The sequence below is a fragment of the Hyla sarda genome, chromosome 1 (assembly GCF_029499605.1).
Source record: "Hyla sarda isolate aHylSar1 chromosome 1, aHylSar1.hap1, whole genome shotgun sequence".
Lineage (NCBI taxonomy): Eukaryota > Metazoa > Chordata > Amphibia > Anura > Hylidae > Hyla > Hyla sarda.
This window is the reverse complement of record NC_079189.1, coordinates 1,035,920-1,055,555: the sequence shown is the minus strand read 5'-3', so window position 1 is coordinate 1,055,555 and position 19,636 is coordinate 1,035,920. Positions and strand designations below refer to the sequence as shown.

The window sequence follows — 19,636 nt, the reverse complement described above, 5'->3', positions numbered from 1 at the left end:
CCCCCTCTACTAGTAGTACAGATGGTATATTCCACCCCCTTTACCATCAGTACAGATGGTATATTCCTCCCCCTCTACCATCAGTACAGATGGTATATTCCAACCCCAGAGCTTTGGAAAAACCGATGTAATTTTATTAAGAATAAATTAGATCAAGTGAAAACCGAACCACAACCTCCTCTATAAGGGTCACATGTATTTAATGCTGATTCGGCGGTGATCCATCTCATAGCGTGCCTCCAGCTGTTGTCAATCCCCCCCCCCCCTTTTTTTCAGTGGCTGCTGGAGTTTGTTTCTCAGTCTGGTATTATAACATCTATTTGATCTATTTGATTCAAGGTTTTTTTGCGCTTATTTACGGTTTCCCTTATGTCATAACCAGCTGTACAGATGGTATATTCCACCCCCTCTACCAGCAGTACAGATGGTATATTTCACCCCCAGTGAACTGGTAGGACTGATGGAATTTTATTGAAAATAAATTGACTTAAAGGGGTACTCCGCCAGAAAATATCTTATCCCCTATCCAAATGATGAGTAACTTCCTCAGCTGCCTAATAGGCCGAAACGCATACTGTACCTGTATCCTTAACAGTTTTAACGTGGATCAATAAACCTTCTCTGGTTCAGTATCATCGTTGAGTGCTGGGTACATTTTTTTCTATAAGCTGTTTCCTTCCCACCATGAGCACCACCACCCACAGAAGTGCCGACCCTCCGACCTTCCAATCTTAGACATTTTGTAATGGACATTCTTACCAAGGATCTGTGCTTGTGTTGGTGGTAAATGGTCGTGTCCTGTGTCCCCCATCATGCTGCTGGTCTGTTTGTGTAAACTGATTAATTCCTGTTTCTGTGCTCTCCCTCCAACTACAATCCCGAGGATCCTTTGTTTCTTGGTGGGAGGTGACCTCCTTCCCACACATCAGCCACCCCACCCATTGCAGCACAGCTAGGCTCCCTTCCACGCATGCCATGCTTGAAACTGCAATTCCCTGCAGTCCTGTGGAGAATGATCTCCCTCCCACCCAGCGGTCGCTCCATCCATTGAAGCACAGACAGGCACCCTTTAAACACCTGACAAGTTATGTAATGTCTTGGGCCGCACTGCGCACGAGACAACACTCATTTTATATGCTGCTAGAAATGAACATCAGGGCAGAGATCACATAAGAATTCCAAGAGCACCAAACACAGGTACAGACACTATATTATGGACTACACTAACTTTACAGCCCATGTAGCATAGTCAAATAAACAAAAAACCCTGGAATACCCCTTTAAGAGTCTCACCTTGTTGCAGCATGAACCAATTTTTTAAAGATCGCTGTTTTTACATGGTCACTTGTAGTGTAGAGTGTTTTTGAAAAAAAACTAAACATCTATCATTTCCCTTATCTCTATTTTTTTTTTTGTGTGGTTTATTGTGGGAATTTTTTTAACCCTCGTATGGGCTGAGTACCGACGTCCCAGGCGACCACTCATTTCCTCTGTATAAAAGGTACGTAGACTCATCATTACTGATCTTAAAATCAAGAAATTCCCCCCCCCCCACAAAAAAAAAGCTAATGTTTACATTATTCACTTTAAAAAAAATTTGAAAAAATCGATAAATCGTGAAAAAAAATAATGCGGCGCACAAATGGATTGTGAGCTGTGAAAACAAAAATTACTAAAAAAAATGTTAGCGCGGGATGGGCACACTATGGATTTGTCTATACCAATTGTCACCACGTTGATAATTATTATTTGTGAGAATAAATCGAGTCGAGTTACAAACTGAATACAATCTGTCGATTTATTGGTACATCCCGAAAACTCCTGGAGAACCTGTTCAGTGTTACTAAGCCATTTCTTCACTGTCCTCCGGTTCTTCATTATTTTCAGACACGGTCACCAATCCTTTTACTCCCTAAAAGTGGGAGAATTTTTGGAACGTTTAAAAAAAAAAAATTATAATAATAAAACCCCACTGTGGCCTCCGATCCCTCCATGTGCATTATAACTCCGGCATCTACCAACAACCGAGGATACGTGATGCAGTTTTATTGTAGCATTAAGCCTAAAAAATCCGCGAGTGCATTAAACCGTTAGCTACCATAAGTTACAAGCGGTCAAAATTCTCTATAACACAAAGAAGGAAATAAGGGTGCGTTCACACGGCCGTTTGTCAACAGATTAAAAACGGTTCTAACAAAATCCCGATTTTTTTTTTTATAATCCTTTCACACCCGTTTGCACCCGTCTGCGCTTATTTCCGTTTTTTTACAGCAGAAGAGACAACGCATGCAGTATTTTTTCTTCTGTCAAATAATGGAAGAAAAAACGGATATAATAAATTTAATATTGAAATCTATGGGAAATGGATGAGCCTTTAATGCCATGCGTTTGTAAATGTTTTTTCAATCCATTTTTTGATCCGTGTTTACTTCTGAGCATGCTCAGAAAAAAAAATGTTTTGTTTATTAATTGAACAATATCGGATCCAAACGGATAACATCCGTTTACTTCAGCCTAAATGTAATTTGTTGTAGATTTTTATTGGATCCATCACCTTTATCTTTATCCACCACATGAACGACCATCAGATATTTCTACATAATAAACAAAACCTTCCATGGGGTGTCCTCACTTCTCTACTATGTCCCTCTGGATTCTCCTGCAGTGGGGTCAGTAATGGGAACGTCCATGGGGACAATTCAGCCTCAAGGCTTAGGACGTCGCCAACGCTCTCCTTCTCTTCCTTATAACCACAATACTTTTCCTCCATGGACCCACTCACAGGAGACCTCCAGTAAATAGAATTTGGGAGATCAGCAGATCCAGGAGAATTCCACCTATAGTTCATGGGGACCTGACTGATCCTAAACCCCCACAACACATCATCTGTTCCTACCATGCGCCTATGATAGCCGTCCCATCTTGATATTTACAGGATCCAAGCGCCATATTGAAATGAGTCCCAGTAGTCATGTGGGCGGGGCCTCCTGAGAACCAGTCAACTGGTCATGGCTGTAATAATGAGGGGTGAATGGGAAGCCAGAGAGAACCCTACATCATAGGGCAGATGGCAGAACAGTGGAGATGATGGAGGATGCTCTCTGGATTATCAGTCACACCTCAGTAGGTGTTATTACAGCCATGACTAGGTAACTAGTTCTCAGGAGGTGCCCGCCCACATGACTACTTGTGGCCCATGTGACTATAGTGCACACAACACTCCAAGTTTAATTTCCTTAAGATATCGGGATCGGAGGGCGTCCATAGCCCCATGGGAGGAAACATTATCAAATAACTCATGTGTTGTGACCAAAGAGGAAACTAGCGAGGACAGGTTCCCTTTAAACCCTCTCCTGGATGTTTAACGTCAGCAGAACCAGATGTGTTAAAATCATTTCACATTCCTAAGGCTATGTTCACACGGCCGTTGTCTTCCTCCCCCTTTTCTCCCGTCACTGCCTCCTAAACAGACTATACTACTAACAGATGCAAACGGATGACATTCTGTGGCATCCTTCTGCATCAGTTTTTCATCTGTTAGTATGAAAAGTCAGCCACCTACAGACCCCCGCTACTACTCCCATCATGAAACAGACTTGTTTTCATGAGGGGAGTAGTAGTGGTTCCTGGCTGTGGGAGTCTGCAGGCAGCTGCATTAGTCTGTTCCATATTAGGGGTAGTAGTACAGGGGCAAAGGGATTGATCGCACCAGGTCTATGGTGATGAGCCTTTAATGTCATCCGTTTGCACCCAGTTTACAATATCCGTTATTACTTCTGAGCTCAGAAGAGGTGAAATCATCAGACTCCTGCAGTGTCTGTTCCATGTTGGGGGTAGTAGTACAGGGGCTGAGGGATTGATCGCACCTGTCTCATTTCTGAGACCCGATGCAATTAGAAGTTATTAAGCAGGGGAGCGGGCGGCATGCTCCGCTCCCCTGTGATGTATAGAGGGTGCTTTAACTTTCATTTTCATATACCCCGCCGGGAGCCCTGAATGGCCAGTATCAAGGAGCCATTCAAGGCTCCGGGAGGATTTTTTAAAAGCGCTGTAGAGGGCAGACATATAGCCCTATATATCTAGCACCCCATCGCAGCTGGCCTGATGTGCTGCTGATAGAATACTTTTTACACACAGCGTTGCAGGGCCATATGTATATAGATGCGCTGGGGGGGGCAGACATATAGTGTTTTCTGACCCACACAGCACTTCTATATACATATGCCCACACAGCACTATGTGTGAAAAGTATTCAGCAGCGCATCTGCCAGAGAAGCCGTCAGGAGGGCTAGATATATAGCGCTGTATGTCTGCCCCGTACAGTGCTTTTAAAAACCCCGCCGGGAGCCCTGAATATAAAGATAAAAAAACAACAGGATGCGCTCCGTAATGTGATACCTTCAGACAAAACCGCAAAAGTATTGTTGTGGGGGTTTAGGATCAGCCAACATAAAATTGATAAAATAAGACTTCCTCCAACACCAGCAAGGTAATACAAGCACTGAGACCAGGATAAAATCGAGGGATTTTTATTAACCCCAATACAACGCGTTTCACGGAAATTCTGCTTCTTCAGGCATGTAGGATTGGACAAGGTGTGGGAGTTATATAGGGAAAATCTTTAATTCATGATGGGAAACAAGATTAACCCTTTATAAACTTTCACAATTAAATACAGATATATAATATAATGTATACATGTAAAAGTAAAGACAGTATATAGAAATATACATGAATAAACACGTGCTAAAAACATGAAATATATATAAGAAAAAATAATAAAATTATTAATTAATATTAAGGAAAGAAAAATATATATGGAACTCAACGGGCATTTTCTAGGGTTTCGTTCAAACCATCCGGAAATAAAGTGACAAGGGAAAATATCCAAAAGGCTTCTCTGTTGTTTAAAGGAGAACTCCGGAATAGGAAAATGTATCTACCATAGCATCTACCGCTCCCTGACCACTAACAGTAGGAGTATCAGATTTAAAGGGGTACTCCGGTGCTAAGACATCTTATCCCCTATCCAAAGGATAGGGGATAAGATGCCTGATTGCCAGGGTCCCACTGCTGGGGACCCCTGTGATCTTGCACGCAGCACCCCGTTACCATCAGTCCCCGGAGCATGTTCGCTCCGGGTCTGATGAGTGGCGATCACGGGGCCGGAGCATTGTGACGTCACGCCCCCTCCCATAGGCTTGCATTGAGGGGGCGGAGCATGATGTCACACGGGGGCAGGGCCGTGACATCCCAATGCTCCGGCCCCGTGATCGCCAGTCATCAGCTGACAGCTGTCACGCCCCCTCCCATAGGCTTGCATTGAGGGGGCGGAGCGTGATGTCACACGGGGGAGGAGCCGTGATGTCACAATCCTCTTGCCCCATGATCGCCAGTCATCAGACCTGGAGCGAACATGCTCCGGGGACTGATTGTAACGGGATGCTGTGTGCAAGATTACGGTGGTCCCCAGCGGTGGGACCCCCGAGATCAGGCATCTTATCCCCTATCCTTTGGATAGGGGATAAGATGTCTTAGCACCGGAGTACCCCTTTAAACCTACTGGGAGCTAATACATTTCTCAAATTTGGAGATCTACGGAAAGTAATACCTGGTTGATGCGGTATTCTATTTTTCATAATAGGGTCATCCATCAAAATTGACCAATGTTTGGAATTTTTTTTTTTTATATTACTTGCAGCAAAATTATAATCTGTTATGAAGTTGTATTTATAGGAGTCATCAACAACTAAATTGCCCCATACACTGGTAGGTTTCTGCTTTACTAAAGTCTCCTGCGATATATTTTTAACCTTATTAAAAGAATGTGTCAGAATTGGTTTTGTGTAACCTTTATCAATGAAGCGATTGCGTAGAGTGCCCGAATGTCTCATAAAATCATGATCACTTGTACAGTTTTTCAGACTTTTTTTTATCCATTTGGGGTACTGAGAACTATTGTAGTCAAGTAGACTTTTCACATCACCTTTAAAAAAAAAAGTTTCGGACTTCCGGTTCCGGAGCGGCCTGATGTAGACGGCACGCGCCGGTGCTCCTCCACCCCCGGCTCATACCAGCTCGGTACTTCGGACTTCGGAAGTCCCCGGACACCACCCGACACCTCTGCCAGACCAAGGGGATGGACAGGTACCTCCAACGTGGCGGCTCCTCCGGTCCATCGCCGCCCGCGCCTCCCCAGCACACGCCGCAAGGCGCACCTGTCATGGCGGCGGTAACAGGACAGAAGCAGCGGCCCGCTTCGGGAGTCCTCACACTGCCACCAATGAATGATACCTGCGTGGGAATGCCGGGGACTGACGGGGCGACACTGCATGGCGGCTCCCAACAACCGGCACCACCTGCAGTCCCAGAAATGGCGCAGCCCGGCTCTGCAATAATGGCGGCGGCCGCATCGGGGGCGACATCACGGCCACCACGGACGGAGGGGCAATTGAACTCTGAGGTAACCGCAATGGAAGTCAGCCTGCCAGCTGACCCACACTTGGGACTGCACACTGCCACCGTGGGCCCCTCACTCCCCGGGACTACTATTGCAACCCCTCAACTTTCCTCAGGGCCCGCTTTTTCCATAGACTACCAGCACCTGGCGAATGAAATGGCGCTGCGCATTACCCCTACCCCTACCCGTACGAAACATAGTAGAGGAGGTCTTAAAAGCAACTCTCCAAAACCTAAAACTAGAAGTACAGGAACATACTGGCCGCCTATCAGAATTGGAGCGCAGAACCTCGCTCTAGGCGCAATAATTTACGTATAGTGGGGGTTAAGGAGACAGTAGCACCTCTCGACCTGCAACGCTTTTGTGAGCGAGATCTTCCTAAGTCACTTGGCCTGTCTCATCCCTGCAGGGTGGAACGTGCCCACAGAATTGGCCCGGCTTTACACCCCCAGCCTAACCGACCATCTTCCACTCCGGAAACCCGCCCCCGTCAAGTCATTCTACGACTACTGGACTACAACGACAAAGTTGATATTCTGAGGGCGTACCGCCGTCTGTCACAACCCCTGGAAATTCATGGAATGCGCCTGTTGATTTTTGAGGACTTCTCGGTGGAAGTGGCGAAACGAAGGAGGGCCTTCAGCACTGTTTGCACTAAGCTCTTTCAGGCGAAATATAGATTCCAACTGCAGTATCCAGCCACCCTTAGGGTGTTCCATCCTGACGGCTCTGCTACCACTTTCAAGACTCCAGAGGAAGCATCTTCATCAGTAGACCAGCTGCTGTCCTCTTCTTCCACGTCATCTTCCCGTCCACCGGCTCGGACACCCACTTGTCGTTCAAGGTCACCGAGGAGGTATCATCGTTCCCGCTCAGCACCTAGAGACTCGCAATTCTCCGCAAGCCAAAGACACCGACGTAGACGTCATCGCTCTCCAGGTCGTGGCTATGACAGCGACAGGCGATCTTCACCTGACTGACCACAGCTGTTCCTTGTTCCTGATGACTTCATCTTGTTGCCTTTGAGCCTTCTGCTGGGACTTCGTGAATGATGAACCGGACGTTCAGGTTTTCTCTTTATTTATTTATTAATTTTTTTTTCTCCTCGCCTGTATGGCGCTGATATGCAGAAGGTTTCCAGTGTTGCTATATTCCAACCCGACTTTGGTGCTGTAGTGTTACACTGCAGCACGGCAGGGTTGGCCTTTCACCTGCCTGACTGAGGGACTCGACCATCTTAGAAGGGGTCGGGGGGGGGGGAACATGGGTGTCCTGAAATGTATGATATTACTTAGATGCCTATGTCGGTCGAAAAAAGGAAGTCCATTATCCAAAAGGAAGGTGTCGCTAAATTAGCAACACTTTCTAGGATTTTTTACAGGATGGTTTACTGTTATTTGCTTGTATGCTGTTTTTGTTTTGTTTGTTCTTTCCCACAGCTCGGAACCTCCAGTGGAAACTACTGCCTAGTTTATTATCTGGTACCTAACCTACCTTACAGATACTTTACATGGTATTACTTATTCAGGGTCATGTTTGGTATGCCCCCATTGCTGCTGTGCCCTTTCATATCTACTTACACATATAATATCTGCACAGCCCTCCATGAGGGATTGTCTAGACTGTCTTGATTTACCATGCCTAACATAATATCGTGGAATGTCAAGGGTCTTCGCTCCCCCCAAAAACGAAGACTTTTTATACGATACTTGAAACGATTCCACCCGGACATTGTCCTCCTCCAAGAAACCCACCTAGCTGACTCAGAATTCTTTAGGTTACAGCAGCAATGGGTGGGGCAGGTGTTTGGCTCTCAGGCCCAGGATGGGAAAGCAGGAGTTGTCACCTTGATTCACAAATCTTTTGCATTTAGTCTTATTTCACACGACTCTGATGATGAAGGCAGGGTCTCACATTTACGACTTGACCATAATGGAGAGATCTTTAGCATTTATAACATATACGGTCCCAATGGGGAAAATAAGTCCTTTTTTCACGCTCTAGCGGACAGAATTCATGACGATAACACGACGAACAAAATAGTGGGGGGCGACTTTAACACAGTCCTCGACCCCCTAGTGGACAGAAAGGGCTCGACATCTCAAGCAATCCCCGTACGTAGCAGGGACTGTGTATTGCCCCCTTTCTTAGATCAATTGGGACTGCTAGACGTGTGGAGAATGTCCCATCCGGACGACAGGGAATTCACCCATTTCTCCAATGCCCACTCTTCCTGGTCTCGTATAGACTACCTACTGACATCTCCGGAACTTTACCATAAAGTTAGCTCAGTAGACATTGGAGAATTGGCGTTGTCAGACCATGCCCCTCTCTGTCTACGGCTCTTGCCCTCCTACCCCAAAGGGACAGATATACTTTGGCGTTACCCCTCACTTTTGGCCAAGGATGATACCTTCCTCGAATTGCTTAGGGGTTGGTGGTTAGAATATACCGTATATAATGGGGAACACCGCTCAGACCCAATTCTGTTTTGGGAATCGGGGAAGGCAGTACTAAGAGGAAAATTGATTGCACACGTGGCCCAACTAAAACGCACCTCTCTGAAAAATCTGAATGAAGCCAGTGCTCGACTAAGGGATGTCTATGCCACCTTTGTAGCCCACCCTACTATTCAGAACCGGGAGGACTGGAAATCGGCTAGAGCCAATTTTGAATTGTGGTGGGATAGAAGGGAACGCCTAGGGAGGTCCCACTTTGAGGTAGATCTCTTTAGACATGGCAACAAATCGGGACATTTACTGGCCCGTATAGCTAGGGGAAAGATGCCCACCTCTCACATAACAGCACTTAAAGATTCCTCTGGTGCCACACACAAAAACCCTCACTCCATTAACAAATTGCTGTCCTCCTATTATAGCTCGCTTTATGAAAACTCTCCCTCTGACCTTTCGGCGGGTGAGGCCTTCTTGAAACAGGTCCAACTTCCCACACTGACGGAAGAGCAGAGGGAGATTCTTAATGCACCGGTGTCGGTGGAAGAAATACAGGGAGTTATCAGTCATCTCAATAACGGGAAGGCCCCGGGCCCTGACGGGTATTCAGGCGAATTTTATAAAGCCCTATCAGAGCAGATTGCCCCAGTCTTAAGGGATATGTTTCAGGTATTCATGTCTACGGGATCGTTACCCACAGAAGCCTCTCTTGCACACATAAAGGTTTTGCCTAAACCGAGTAAGGACCTAACTGACCCGGGCTCCTATCGTCCGATATCTCTAATTAACCAAGACATCAAGATCCTATCGAAAATTTTAGCTGACCATCTTTCTCGATTCATGCCAGTTTTAATCGGTTCCCATCAAGTGGGCTTTATCAGGAACAGATCAGCTACCATGAATTTGAGAACGGTTATGGCGGTTCTGGATCGCCTCCAACATCAGCCCCAGAGGGGTGAAGCTCCTGCCTTACTCACTTTGGATGCTGAAAAAGCATTCGATAATGTTAAATGGGATTGGCTGGGACTGGTGCTGGATGCGATTGGTATTCAAGGGCCATTTAGAAATTACATTTCTGGGATTTATGCAACCCCCATGGCTAGAATACACACACCTGGTATCCTATACACCCCCTTCCCTCTCTTTAAGGGCACCAGACAGGGTTGCCCACTCTCTCCTCTACTCTTTAACTTAGCGTTAGAACCCCTGGCGCTTTCCCTACTGTCTGAAAATATTTATCCTGGCATTAAGGTGGGGAAGAAAGAAGTTAAATTGACCATGTTCGCAGATGATATTTTATTGTTCCTTGATGGCCCGACTGCTTCCCTAGGACGCATTCTTGAACATCTGAGAACATTTGGGGCATTCTCGGGATACAAAATAAATGTATCTAAATCTGAACTTTTACCCCTAGGTCCTTTTCGTCACCAGTGGCTTCCAGAAGTATCAGGTATGGGAGTCCGCATTGCTGACTCCTCCATCACCTACCTAGGTATCAAAATAGGGAGAACGCCTGACACCATTTATAGTTTAAACTACACTCCCCTCTTCACCAAGATTAAAGCTGAATTACGTAAATGGGAAAAACTCCCCCTGAACTTTATGGGGAGATGTGCACTCATTAAAATGGTTAGCTTTGCGCGTCTCCTATACCCCCTGCAAACCCTACCACTCCTGTTAAAACATACTGATGTGAAAAACCTAAACTCGGCATTTACCAAATTTATCTGGGCGGGGAAGAGGCCCAGAATCGCACTAAACAAACTGATGCTCAGTAGGCCTGATGGGGGGCTGAATTTTCCCAATGTAAGAGGGTACAATTTATCGTGTCTTTTTCGATTTGTTAATGACTGGATACATGGATCCTCTTACCATGCTCTTTACGATCTAGAGAGTGAATTAGCGGCCCCATGGAACCTAGCGGTCCTCTTACATACTACATACTCTAAACTCCCCTCCATAGTGAAACGCTCTGTACTGCTGAGGGATACGGTGGCGTCCTGGAAAGAAGTCAGGAAGTTATATGGACTGCCTTACCTCTTATCCAAACATTTACCACTGGCGAAACATCCGGAGTTTCCCCCAAGACTTCCTCCTAGGGTGCTCGACCTTTGGTCGGACAAAGGCCTCACGAAGGCCAAACACTTTATGGACGTTACTCAAAAACGCTGGCTCCGACCAACCACACTGCTCTCCCTACACAACCTTCCCCCGTCTCATGCTTTACCTATACAACAGATGTACTCCTTCTTCTTTAGTCAATTGCGTGACCTGTCCAAAGAGGCCACACCACAAAGAACGAACTAGATTGTCTTATTGGTTCGGAACCTCGTAAATTGTCCATCTCCATGATATACACATCCCTTAGGAAAGTACTTCTGAAATTTACTCCCTCTTCTATTTTCTCAGCGTGGACCTCATGGGTACCGGGAGATGATATTTCGGAATGTATCTTGAATGGGTGGAATATCATCCGTAAATGTATTATCAATGAGAGATGGCGTGAAACCTACTACAAAATGGCCCACAAAGCCTTAAATGGATTTAACATACTGCCTTCCCCGGATTTCCCCGATCGTATCACTGCCTGCCCTAAATGTGCTACCCCTTTGATGAATATGTGGCATGGAGTTTGGACGTGCCCCCATACAGAAAGATATTGGCATATGATTATATCATATATCAGAGAGAAATGGGAAATGTCACTACCACATACGCCAAGAGCCCTATTATTTAATCAGTTTAGACCACCTGACTTGACCGACCAGGGCCCCACCAAAACACCCCAACTAGTTCACATTGTCCTCTTAGTGGCACTTAGGTGTATCTTCGCAGCCTGGCTCTCCCCTTCTATTCCCACCATCTCCATGGTCATATCGCAACTTAAACTGTTATGTGGGATAGATAGACTTGACACTGAACGACACATGAACACAAACACAGCAAAATATTTCGCCAAATGGCAAGACTTTATTGTTGCACACTACACATCAGCTGAAATCGAGGACATAGTAAAGCCCTTTAGCTCGACAGACTGGTACTGTCTTGGGGTTTTGAGTGATTCACTGGGGCCATTACAACTTACCTCTTGACCCTGACTCCTAGCATAATACAAGCATGGCGCGCCTAATTTGCACGAGGCGAATGATTGCTGTGATACTGCCTCGCATTTCCACTTGGGTTCTCCATTAGCTGTGTGGAGTTTATAGTTTTTGGTTTATAGTATATTGATTGTTCTTATGGCTCTTATTCAATGATAATCTGCACTTAACCATCTATATGTGATGTCTGTTTATAAAAATGAAAAACTTAATAAAAATTTGTTTAAAAAAAAAAAGTTTCGGTGGAGATATTTCCAATACCATCTTTCTTTATAAGTAAATCAAGAAATGTTATATAATTTTCAGAATAATGTAAAGTAAAAGAAAGAGCCCAGTCATTAGAGTTGAGGTAGGTGACAAATTGTTTGGCCAAAGCAAAGGTAAAAATCAAATCATCTATGAATGGCTCCTTGGTACCGGCCATTCAGGGCTCCCGGCGGGGTATTTGAAAAGGAAAGTTAAAACACTCTGTACATCACAGAGGAGCGGAGCATGCCGCACACTCCCCTGCTTAACTTCTGATTGCATCGGGTCTCAGAAGTGAGACCGGTGCGATCAATCCCTCAGCCCCTGTACTACTACCCCCAACATGGAACAGACTCTGCTCCATGATGGGAGTAGTAGTAGTCCCACAACACTGCAGGAGTCTGTTGATTTCACCTCTTCTGAGATCAAAAGTAATAACGAATATTGTAAACCGGGTGCAAACGGATGACATTAAAGGCTCATCCGTCACCCATAGACTTCAATGTTAAAATGTATAATATCCGTTTCTATTCTGTCATTTTTGACGGGCAAAAAACTACTGCATGCACCTACTTTACCCCCATCAGAAAAAAAAACAAGAACCAAATGGGTAATAAAGAAATTGTAAAAAAAAAAATACAGCCGTTTGGAACCGGTTTGAAAAATTATCAAACGTATTGATATCGGGGCAGACGGCCGTGTGAACGTGCCCCAACAAGAACATTGTTGTTTCTTCTCTATTTGAATTCTCTGCGAGTTTCAATATTTGTTTTCTTTATAAAATACTTTTACTAGGAATACATCAAAAATATCTTCTTTCCTGTGTGACTTCTCTCATGTCCAACAAACACAGTAGGGTGCAGGGAAAATATAATAAAATTTAACTTTTATTCCATGTCCATAAAATATTCATAATTTATCTGTACATTTCCCTCATTCTAAACATGAAGGTGGCTTCTCTTATGGATATCAAGATATGTTTTGGATTTATAACATTTCCCACATTCTAAACATGAAAATGGCTTCTCTCCTGTGTGAGTTCTCTCATGTCTAACAAGATGGAATTTATCTCTAAAACATTTCCCACATTCTGAACATGATAGTAGCTTTTCCCCTGTGTGGCAAATCTTATGTCTAACAAGCTTAACATTACTTATGAAACATTTCCCACATTCTGTACATGAATGCGGCTTCTCTCCTGTGTGACTTCTCTCATGTATAACAAGATATGATGTAGTAGAGAAACATTTCCCACATTCTAAGCATGAAAATGGCTTCTCTCCTGTGTGACTTCTCTCATGTATAACAAGATATGATGTAGTAGAGAAACATTTCCCACATTCTAAACATGAAAATGGCTTTTCTCCTGTGTGGGTTCTCTGATGTGTAACTAGATGGATTTTCTCTCTAAAACATTTCCCACATTCTGAACATGAATATGGCTTCTCTCCTGTGTGGATTCTCTCATGTATAAGAAGATATGATTTAGTTGAGAAACATTTCCCACATTCTGAACATGAATATGGCCTCTCTCCTGTGTGAATTCTCTCATGTATAAGAAGATTTGATTTACTTGGGAAACATTTCCCACATTCTGAACATGAATATGTATTCTCTCCTGTGTGACTTTTTTCATGTATAAGAAGATATGATTTACTTGGGAAACATTTCCCACATTCTAAACATGAAAATGGCTTCTCTCCTGTGTGAATTCTCTCATGTTGAACAAGATATGATTTAGTTGAGAAACATTTCCCACATTCTGAACATGAATATGGCCTCTCTCCTGTGTGAATTCTCTCATGTTTAACAAGGCCTGATTTACTTGGGAAACATTTTTCACATTCTGAACAAGAATATAGCTTCTCTCTTGCGTGAATTCTCTCATGTATAATAAGAGCTGATGAACTTTTAAAGCGTTGCCCACATTCTGAACACGCATGCAGATTCTTTCTTGTGTGACTTTTTCGGTGCATAACAAGAGCTGATCTTTTCGTAAATTGTTTCCCACATTCATCACAATAGAAACCTTTCCCATGTTTCTGATCTGTCCTTGTGGTAACAATGTGTGGTTGGTCAGGAGAAGGTTCCCCATGATCAGGTGGATTATTATAGGATAGATCTGGATGGACATTAGAGGTAAGGAGGTCTTCTCCTGAGGAGCGCTCCATGATCTCTCCATCTTCTCCTGAGGAGCGCTCCATGATCTCTCCATCTTCTCCTGAGGAGCGCTCCATGATCTCTCCATCTTCTCCTGAGGAGCGCTCCATGATCTCTCCATCTTCTCCTGAGGAGCGCTCCATGATCTCTCCATCTTCTCCTGAGGAGCGCTCCATGATCTCTCCATCTTGTCCTGAGGAGCGCTCCATGATCTCTCCATCTTGTCCTGAGGAGCGCTCCATGATCTCTCCATCTTGTCCTGAGGAGCGCTCCATGATCTCTCCATCTTGTCCTGAGGAGCGCTCCATGATCTCTCCATCTTCTCCTGAGAAGCGCTCCATGATCTCTCCATCTTCTGTACAAAAAAAAAAAAAGAATAAAAAAATTGAAAGAACAAGTTTTTGAGAAGTAGAGAAATTTCTATTGGGCAGGAAACACACACGCAGTTTTTTTTCATGCAGTTTATGGAGTAGACTCCGCCTGGTTTCCGGTCATAAGACCACATTTACATATCAAAAAATATTGGTGCAACGAAATGAAAATTTTGGTCCAAAACCGAAAATTTAGGATTGTGCTTAGCTGAAAACCAAAATTGAAAAATGACTTGCCCCTCCCACTTTTTTTTGTTAACCCCTTCCCGCAGATGGACCTATATATACATTAGCACTGCCTTGTCGCAAATAGACGCTCATTCAAAATTGGCGGCAGGAGCCGTCTGCCCCGTATTGCTGCGCTCTAATCCAGACAGTGTGACCGCAGCATCGATCAGGGCAACAGAGAAAGTAAGCTCCCTCCAATCCTACAATGCGATCGTGGGGTCCCAATGGTAGCCATGGCAACCAAAGACCTCCAATCGACCTCTGGTTACCCGACTACGGAAACCAATCAGGCTCTGCATTGTAATGTATTATAAGTGTCAAGTCTCCTAATGGGACAGTAAGAAAAAAAAAAAGTAAATATATAAAAATAAATAAATAAATAGTTAAACAATAAATCTAAAATAAATAAACATACACAATCCCCCTCCCCCCCACTATAAATGATTTTTTTAGCCCCGAAAAATATATACATTTCTGATATAAGAGCGTCCTTAAAAAAAAAAAAAAAAGTATATAAATTAGGTATTTTGGGACCCCCAAGGCATCTGCATCTTGACACAAAATATCCTAAATAACAGGAAGACCCCAAATCCACACGGTGCTCATGTCGTAAAAACAATTAACAAATGAGGCGACATAAATAAGACAGATTGTAAATGGGAATTAATAACTAATTTATGGGGCAGGACGATCTTTATTACACGTAGAGAAGCTGGAATTCAGAAAAAAATCGAACACATCAAAATTTTATCAAAATTTTGGCCTTTTTATGTAAAATTGCAGAATGTATTAACCAGAACTTATCACTAACATTAAAGTACAATGGGAAAGATTTATCAAAACCAGAGCAGAGAAAAAGCTGACCAGTTGTTCATAGCAACCAATCACAATTCTTCTTTCATTTTTGAAAAGACCTCTCCAAAATGACAGAAGCGATCTGATTGGTTCATATGGGCAACTCAGCAACTTTTCCTCTGCACAGGTTTTAATAAATCTCCCCCAATGGGTCTAAATATATATGTCTCTTCTTACCTTGTGATGTGAGGGGCCGGTGATCCTCCATCATGACTATGTCCTGGTACAGATCCTTGTGTCCTTCTACATACTCCCACTCCTCCATGGAGAAATAGACCGCCACATCCTGACACCTTATAGGAACCTGACGCACAATGATACCGTCATCACCAGACCCCTCCATTACTATATAATGTCCCAGCAGTGTCACCTCTCTAATCATTACCAGACCCCTCCATTACTGTATAATGTCCCAGCAGTGTCATCTCTCTAATCATCACCAGACCCCTCCATTACTGTATAATGTCCCAGCAGTGTCATCTCTCTAATCATCACCAGACCCCTCCATTACTGTATAATGTCCCAGCAGTGTCACCTCTCTAATCATCACCAGACCCCTTCATTACTGTATAATGTCCCAGCAGTGTCACCTCTCTAATCATCACCAGACCCCTCCATTACTGTATAATGTCCCAGCAGTGTCACCTCTCCAGTCATCACCAGACAACTCCATTACTGTATAATGTCCCAGCAGTGTCACCTCTCCAGTCAAAACCAGACCCCTCCATTACTGTATAATGTCCCAGCAGTGTCACCTCTCCAGTCATCACCAGACCTCTCCATTACTGTATAATGTCCCAGCAGTGTCACCTCTCCAGTCATCACCAGACCCCTCCATTACTGTATAATGTCCCAGCAGTGTCACCTCTCCAGTCATCACCAGACCTCTCCATTACTGTATAATGTCCCAGCAGTGTCACCTCTCCAGTCATCACCAGACCCCTCCATTACTGTATAATGTCCCAGCAGTGTCACCTCTCCAGTCATCACCAGACCCCTCCATTACTGTATAATGTCCCAGCAGTGTCACCTCTCCAGTCATCACCAGACCCCTCCATTACTATATAATGTCCCAGCAGTGTCACCTCTCCAGTCATTACCAGACCCCTCCATTACTGTATAATGTCCCAGCAGTGTCACCTCTCCAGTCAGCAGCTCAGTGATCCTGTGGGTGAGTTCTAGGATCTTCTTCTCATGTATCGGTGAGTGAGGTGGAGGCTCTGTGATGGGGCCCTGGGCCCTTCTCCATCCTCCTGACTCATGGGGGGGGTCACACTCTCTCCAGTTGACTTCTTCATTATTGTATAATCCTGTATATGCGGAGACACTGATCACTACATATATTCTAAGGATTCTTCACCTTCTCATCAATTATTTCTCTATTATCAAAACAAATAAATGACTGTCATGTGACCTCTCACCTCTCCAGATATCAAGTAGATTATTTTCAATGTGAGGACAAATATCTCTGCAGCCGTCTGTTCGCTGTCCTCATCCATCTCTGGGGGGTCGTTCTCCATTATGTCCTGGTACAGATCCTTGTGTCCTTCTACATACTCCCACTCCTCCATGGAGAAATAGACCGCCACATCCTGACACCTTATAGGAACCTGACACACAATGATACCGTCATCACCAGACCCCTCCATTACTGTATAATGTCCCAGCAGTGTCACCTCTCCAGTCATCACCAGACCCCTCCATTACTGTATAATGTCCCAGCAGAGTCGCCTCTTTAGTCATCACCAGACCCCTCCATTACTGTATAATGTCCCAGCAGAGTCACCTCTCCAGTCATCACCAAACCCCTCCATTACTGTATAATGTCCAGCAGTGTCACCTCTCCAGTCATCACCAGACCCCTCCATTACTGTATAATGTCCCAGCAGTTTCACCTCTCCAGTCATCACCAGACCCCTCCATTACTGTATAATGTCCCAGCAGTGTCACCTCTCCAGTCATCACCAGACCCCTCCATTACTGCATAATGTCCAAGGAGTGTCACCTCTCCAGTGATCACCACCAGACCCCTCCATTACTGTATAAGGTCCCAGCAGTGTCACCTCTCCAGTCATCAGCAGACCGCTCTATTACTGTATAATGTCTCAGCAATGTCACCTCTCCAGACATCACCAGACCCCTCTATTACTGTATAATGTCCCAGCATTGTCACCTCTCCAGTCATCACCAGAATTCTCCATTACTGTATAATGTCCCAGCAGTGTCACCTCACCAGTCATCACCAGACCCCTCCATTACTGTATAATGTCCCAGCAGTGTCACCTCTCCAGTCATCACCAGACCCCTCCATTACTGTATAATGTCCCAGCAGTGTCACCTCTCCAGTCATCACCAGACCCCTCCATTACTGTATAATGTCCCAGCAGTGTCACCTCTCCAGTCATCACCAGACCCCTCCATTACTGTATAATGTCCCAGCAGTGTCACCTCTCCAGTCATCACCAGACCCCTCCATTACTGTATAATGTCCCAGCAGTGTCACCTCTCATCATCAGAACCCTCCATTACTGTATAATGTCCCAGTAGGGTCACCTTTCCAGTCAACAGCTCAGTGATCTTGTGGGTGAGTTCTAGGATCTTCTTCTCATGTATCAGTGAGTGAGGTGAAGGCTCTGTGATGGGGCCCCGGGCCCTGCTCTGTCCTTCTGACTCATGGAGATGGCTGCTGGGGGCCACACACTCCCCCCATGTCTTCTTCACTATGGTATAATCCTGTGTATAGAGAGAGACAATGAGGGGACTGACCCCAGTATTCCTCCCTCACTACAAAGAGGAGATTGTGCCCCCTGTATAGAGCTCTAGTGAGCACATCTGGAATACTGGGGTAAGTTCTGGAGACCTCACCTACAAAGAGACATCCAGAACATAAAGCGGCTCCAATGATGGGGGACAACAGTGGTGGAAATGTAGATGCGGACAACAATGGTGGAAATGTAGATGGGGGACAACAATGGTGGAAATGTAGATGGGGGACAACAATGGGGGAAATGTAGATGGGGGGGACAACAATGGTGGAAATGTAGATAGGGAACAACAATGGTGGAAATGTAGATGGGGGACAACAATGGTGAAAATGTAGATGGGGACAACAATGGTGAAAATGTAGATGGGGACAACAATGGTGGAAATGTAGATGGGGGCCAACAATGGTGAAAATGTAGATGGGGGGACAACAATGGTGAAAATGTAGATGGGGGGACAACAATGGTGAAAATGTAGATGGGGGGACAACAATGGTGGAAATGTAGATGGGGACAACAATGGTGGAAATGTAGATGGGGACAACAATGGTGGAAATGTAGATGGGGACAACAATGGTGGAAATGTAGATGGGGACAACAATGGTGGAAATGTAGATGGGGGGGGGGGACAACAATGGTGGAAATGTAGATGGGTCACCTCACCTCTCCGGTCAGAAGGTGGAGGATCTCCAAGGTGAAGTGTAATATTCTCTTAGTCATCTCATTCCTGCATCAGCTGGAGGGGAATAGTCTTGCTGGGGCCTATAGGAGAAGGGGCCCTAAACCAGACAGGGGCCTGTCACATATATCATATGACACATATACATCCTCACTTACCTATATAAATAAAACTCAATGTATGTATGTATGTGTGTATGTTCCAGCATCACTTCCAAACGGCTAAACATATTAACATAAAACTTGGTCACATGTTACTTATATGTCAAATAAAAATATATAATAGTTAAATTAACCAGATCCAACCTCCATATGTAAAGGA

The 19,636-nt window shown here is 44.6% G+C and overlaps 2 protein-coding genes across 3 annotated transcripts in view; both read right to left on the bottom strand.

Moving 5' to 3' along the window:
* LOC130299779 (zinc finger protein 420-like) overlaps positions 1–14,739 on the bottom strand; it is a 58,205-nt gene extending 43,466 nt beyond the window's left edge. The window contains exon 1 of the mRNA XM_056551491.1: positions 13,202–14,739. Within this exon, the coding sequence (XP_056407466.1) occupies positions 13,202–14,728 (1,527 nt within the window). The 5' untranslated portion in view covers positions 14,729–14,739. The remainder of the gene's footprint in view (positions 1–13,201) is intronic.
* Positions 14,740–16,051: 1,312 nt separating this feature from the next.
* On the bottom strand, positions 16,052–19,360 carry LOC130289793 (gastrula zinc finger protein XlCGF66.1-like). Of its 2 annotated transcripts, none has more exons than XM_056537542.1 (5): positions 19,300–19,360; positions 18,404–18,607; positions 17,296–17,484; positions 17,015–17,184; positions 16,052–16,178 (listed from the first exon to the last, which is right to left on the bottom strand). In XM_056537542.1, the coding sequence occupies exons 1-4, from the start codon at positions 19,354–19,356 to the stop codon at positions 17,053–17,055; spliced, it is 582 nt and encodes a 193-aa protein (XP_056393517.1). In that variant the 5' UTR covers positions 19,357–19,360; the 3' UTR covers positions 16,052–16,178; positions 17,015–17,052. The 2 variants fall into 2 exon arrangements, with proteins under 2 accessions (XP_056393517.1, XP_056393525.1); XM_056537550.1 differs by having other exon boundaries at positions 18,428–18,607.
* Positions 19,361–19,636: the final 276 nt, after the last annotated feature.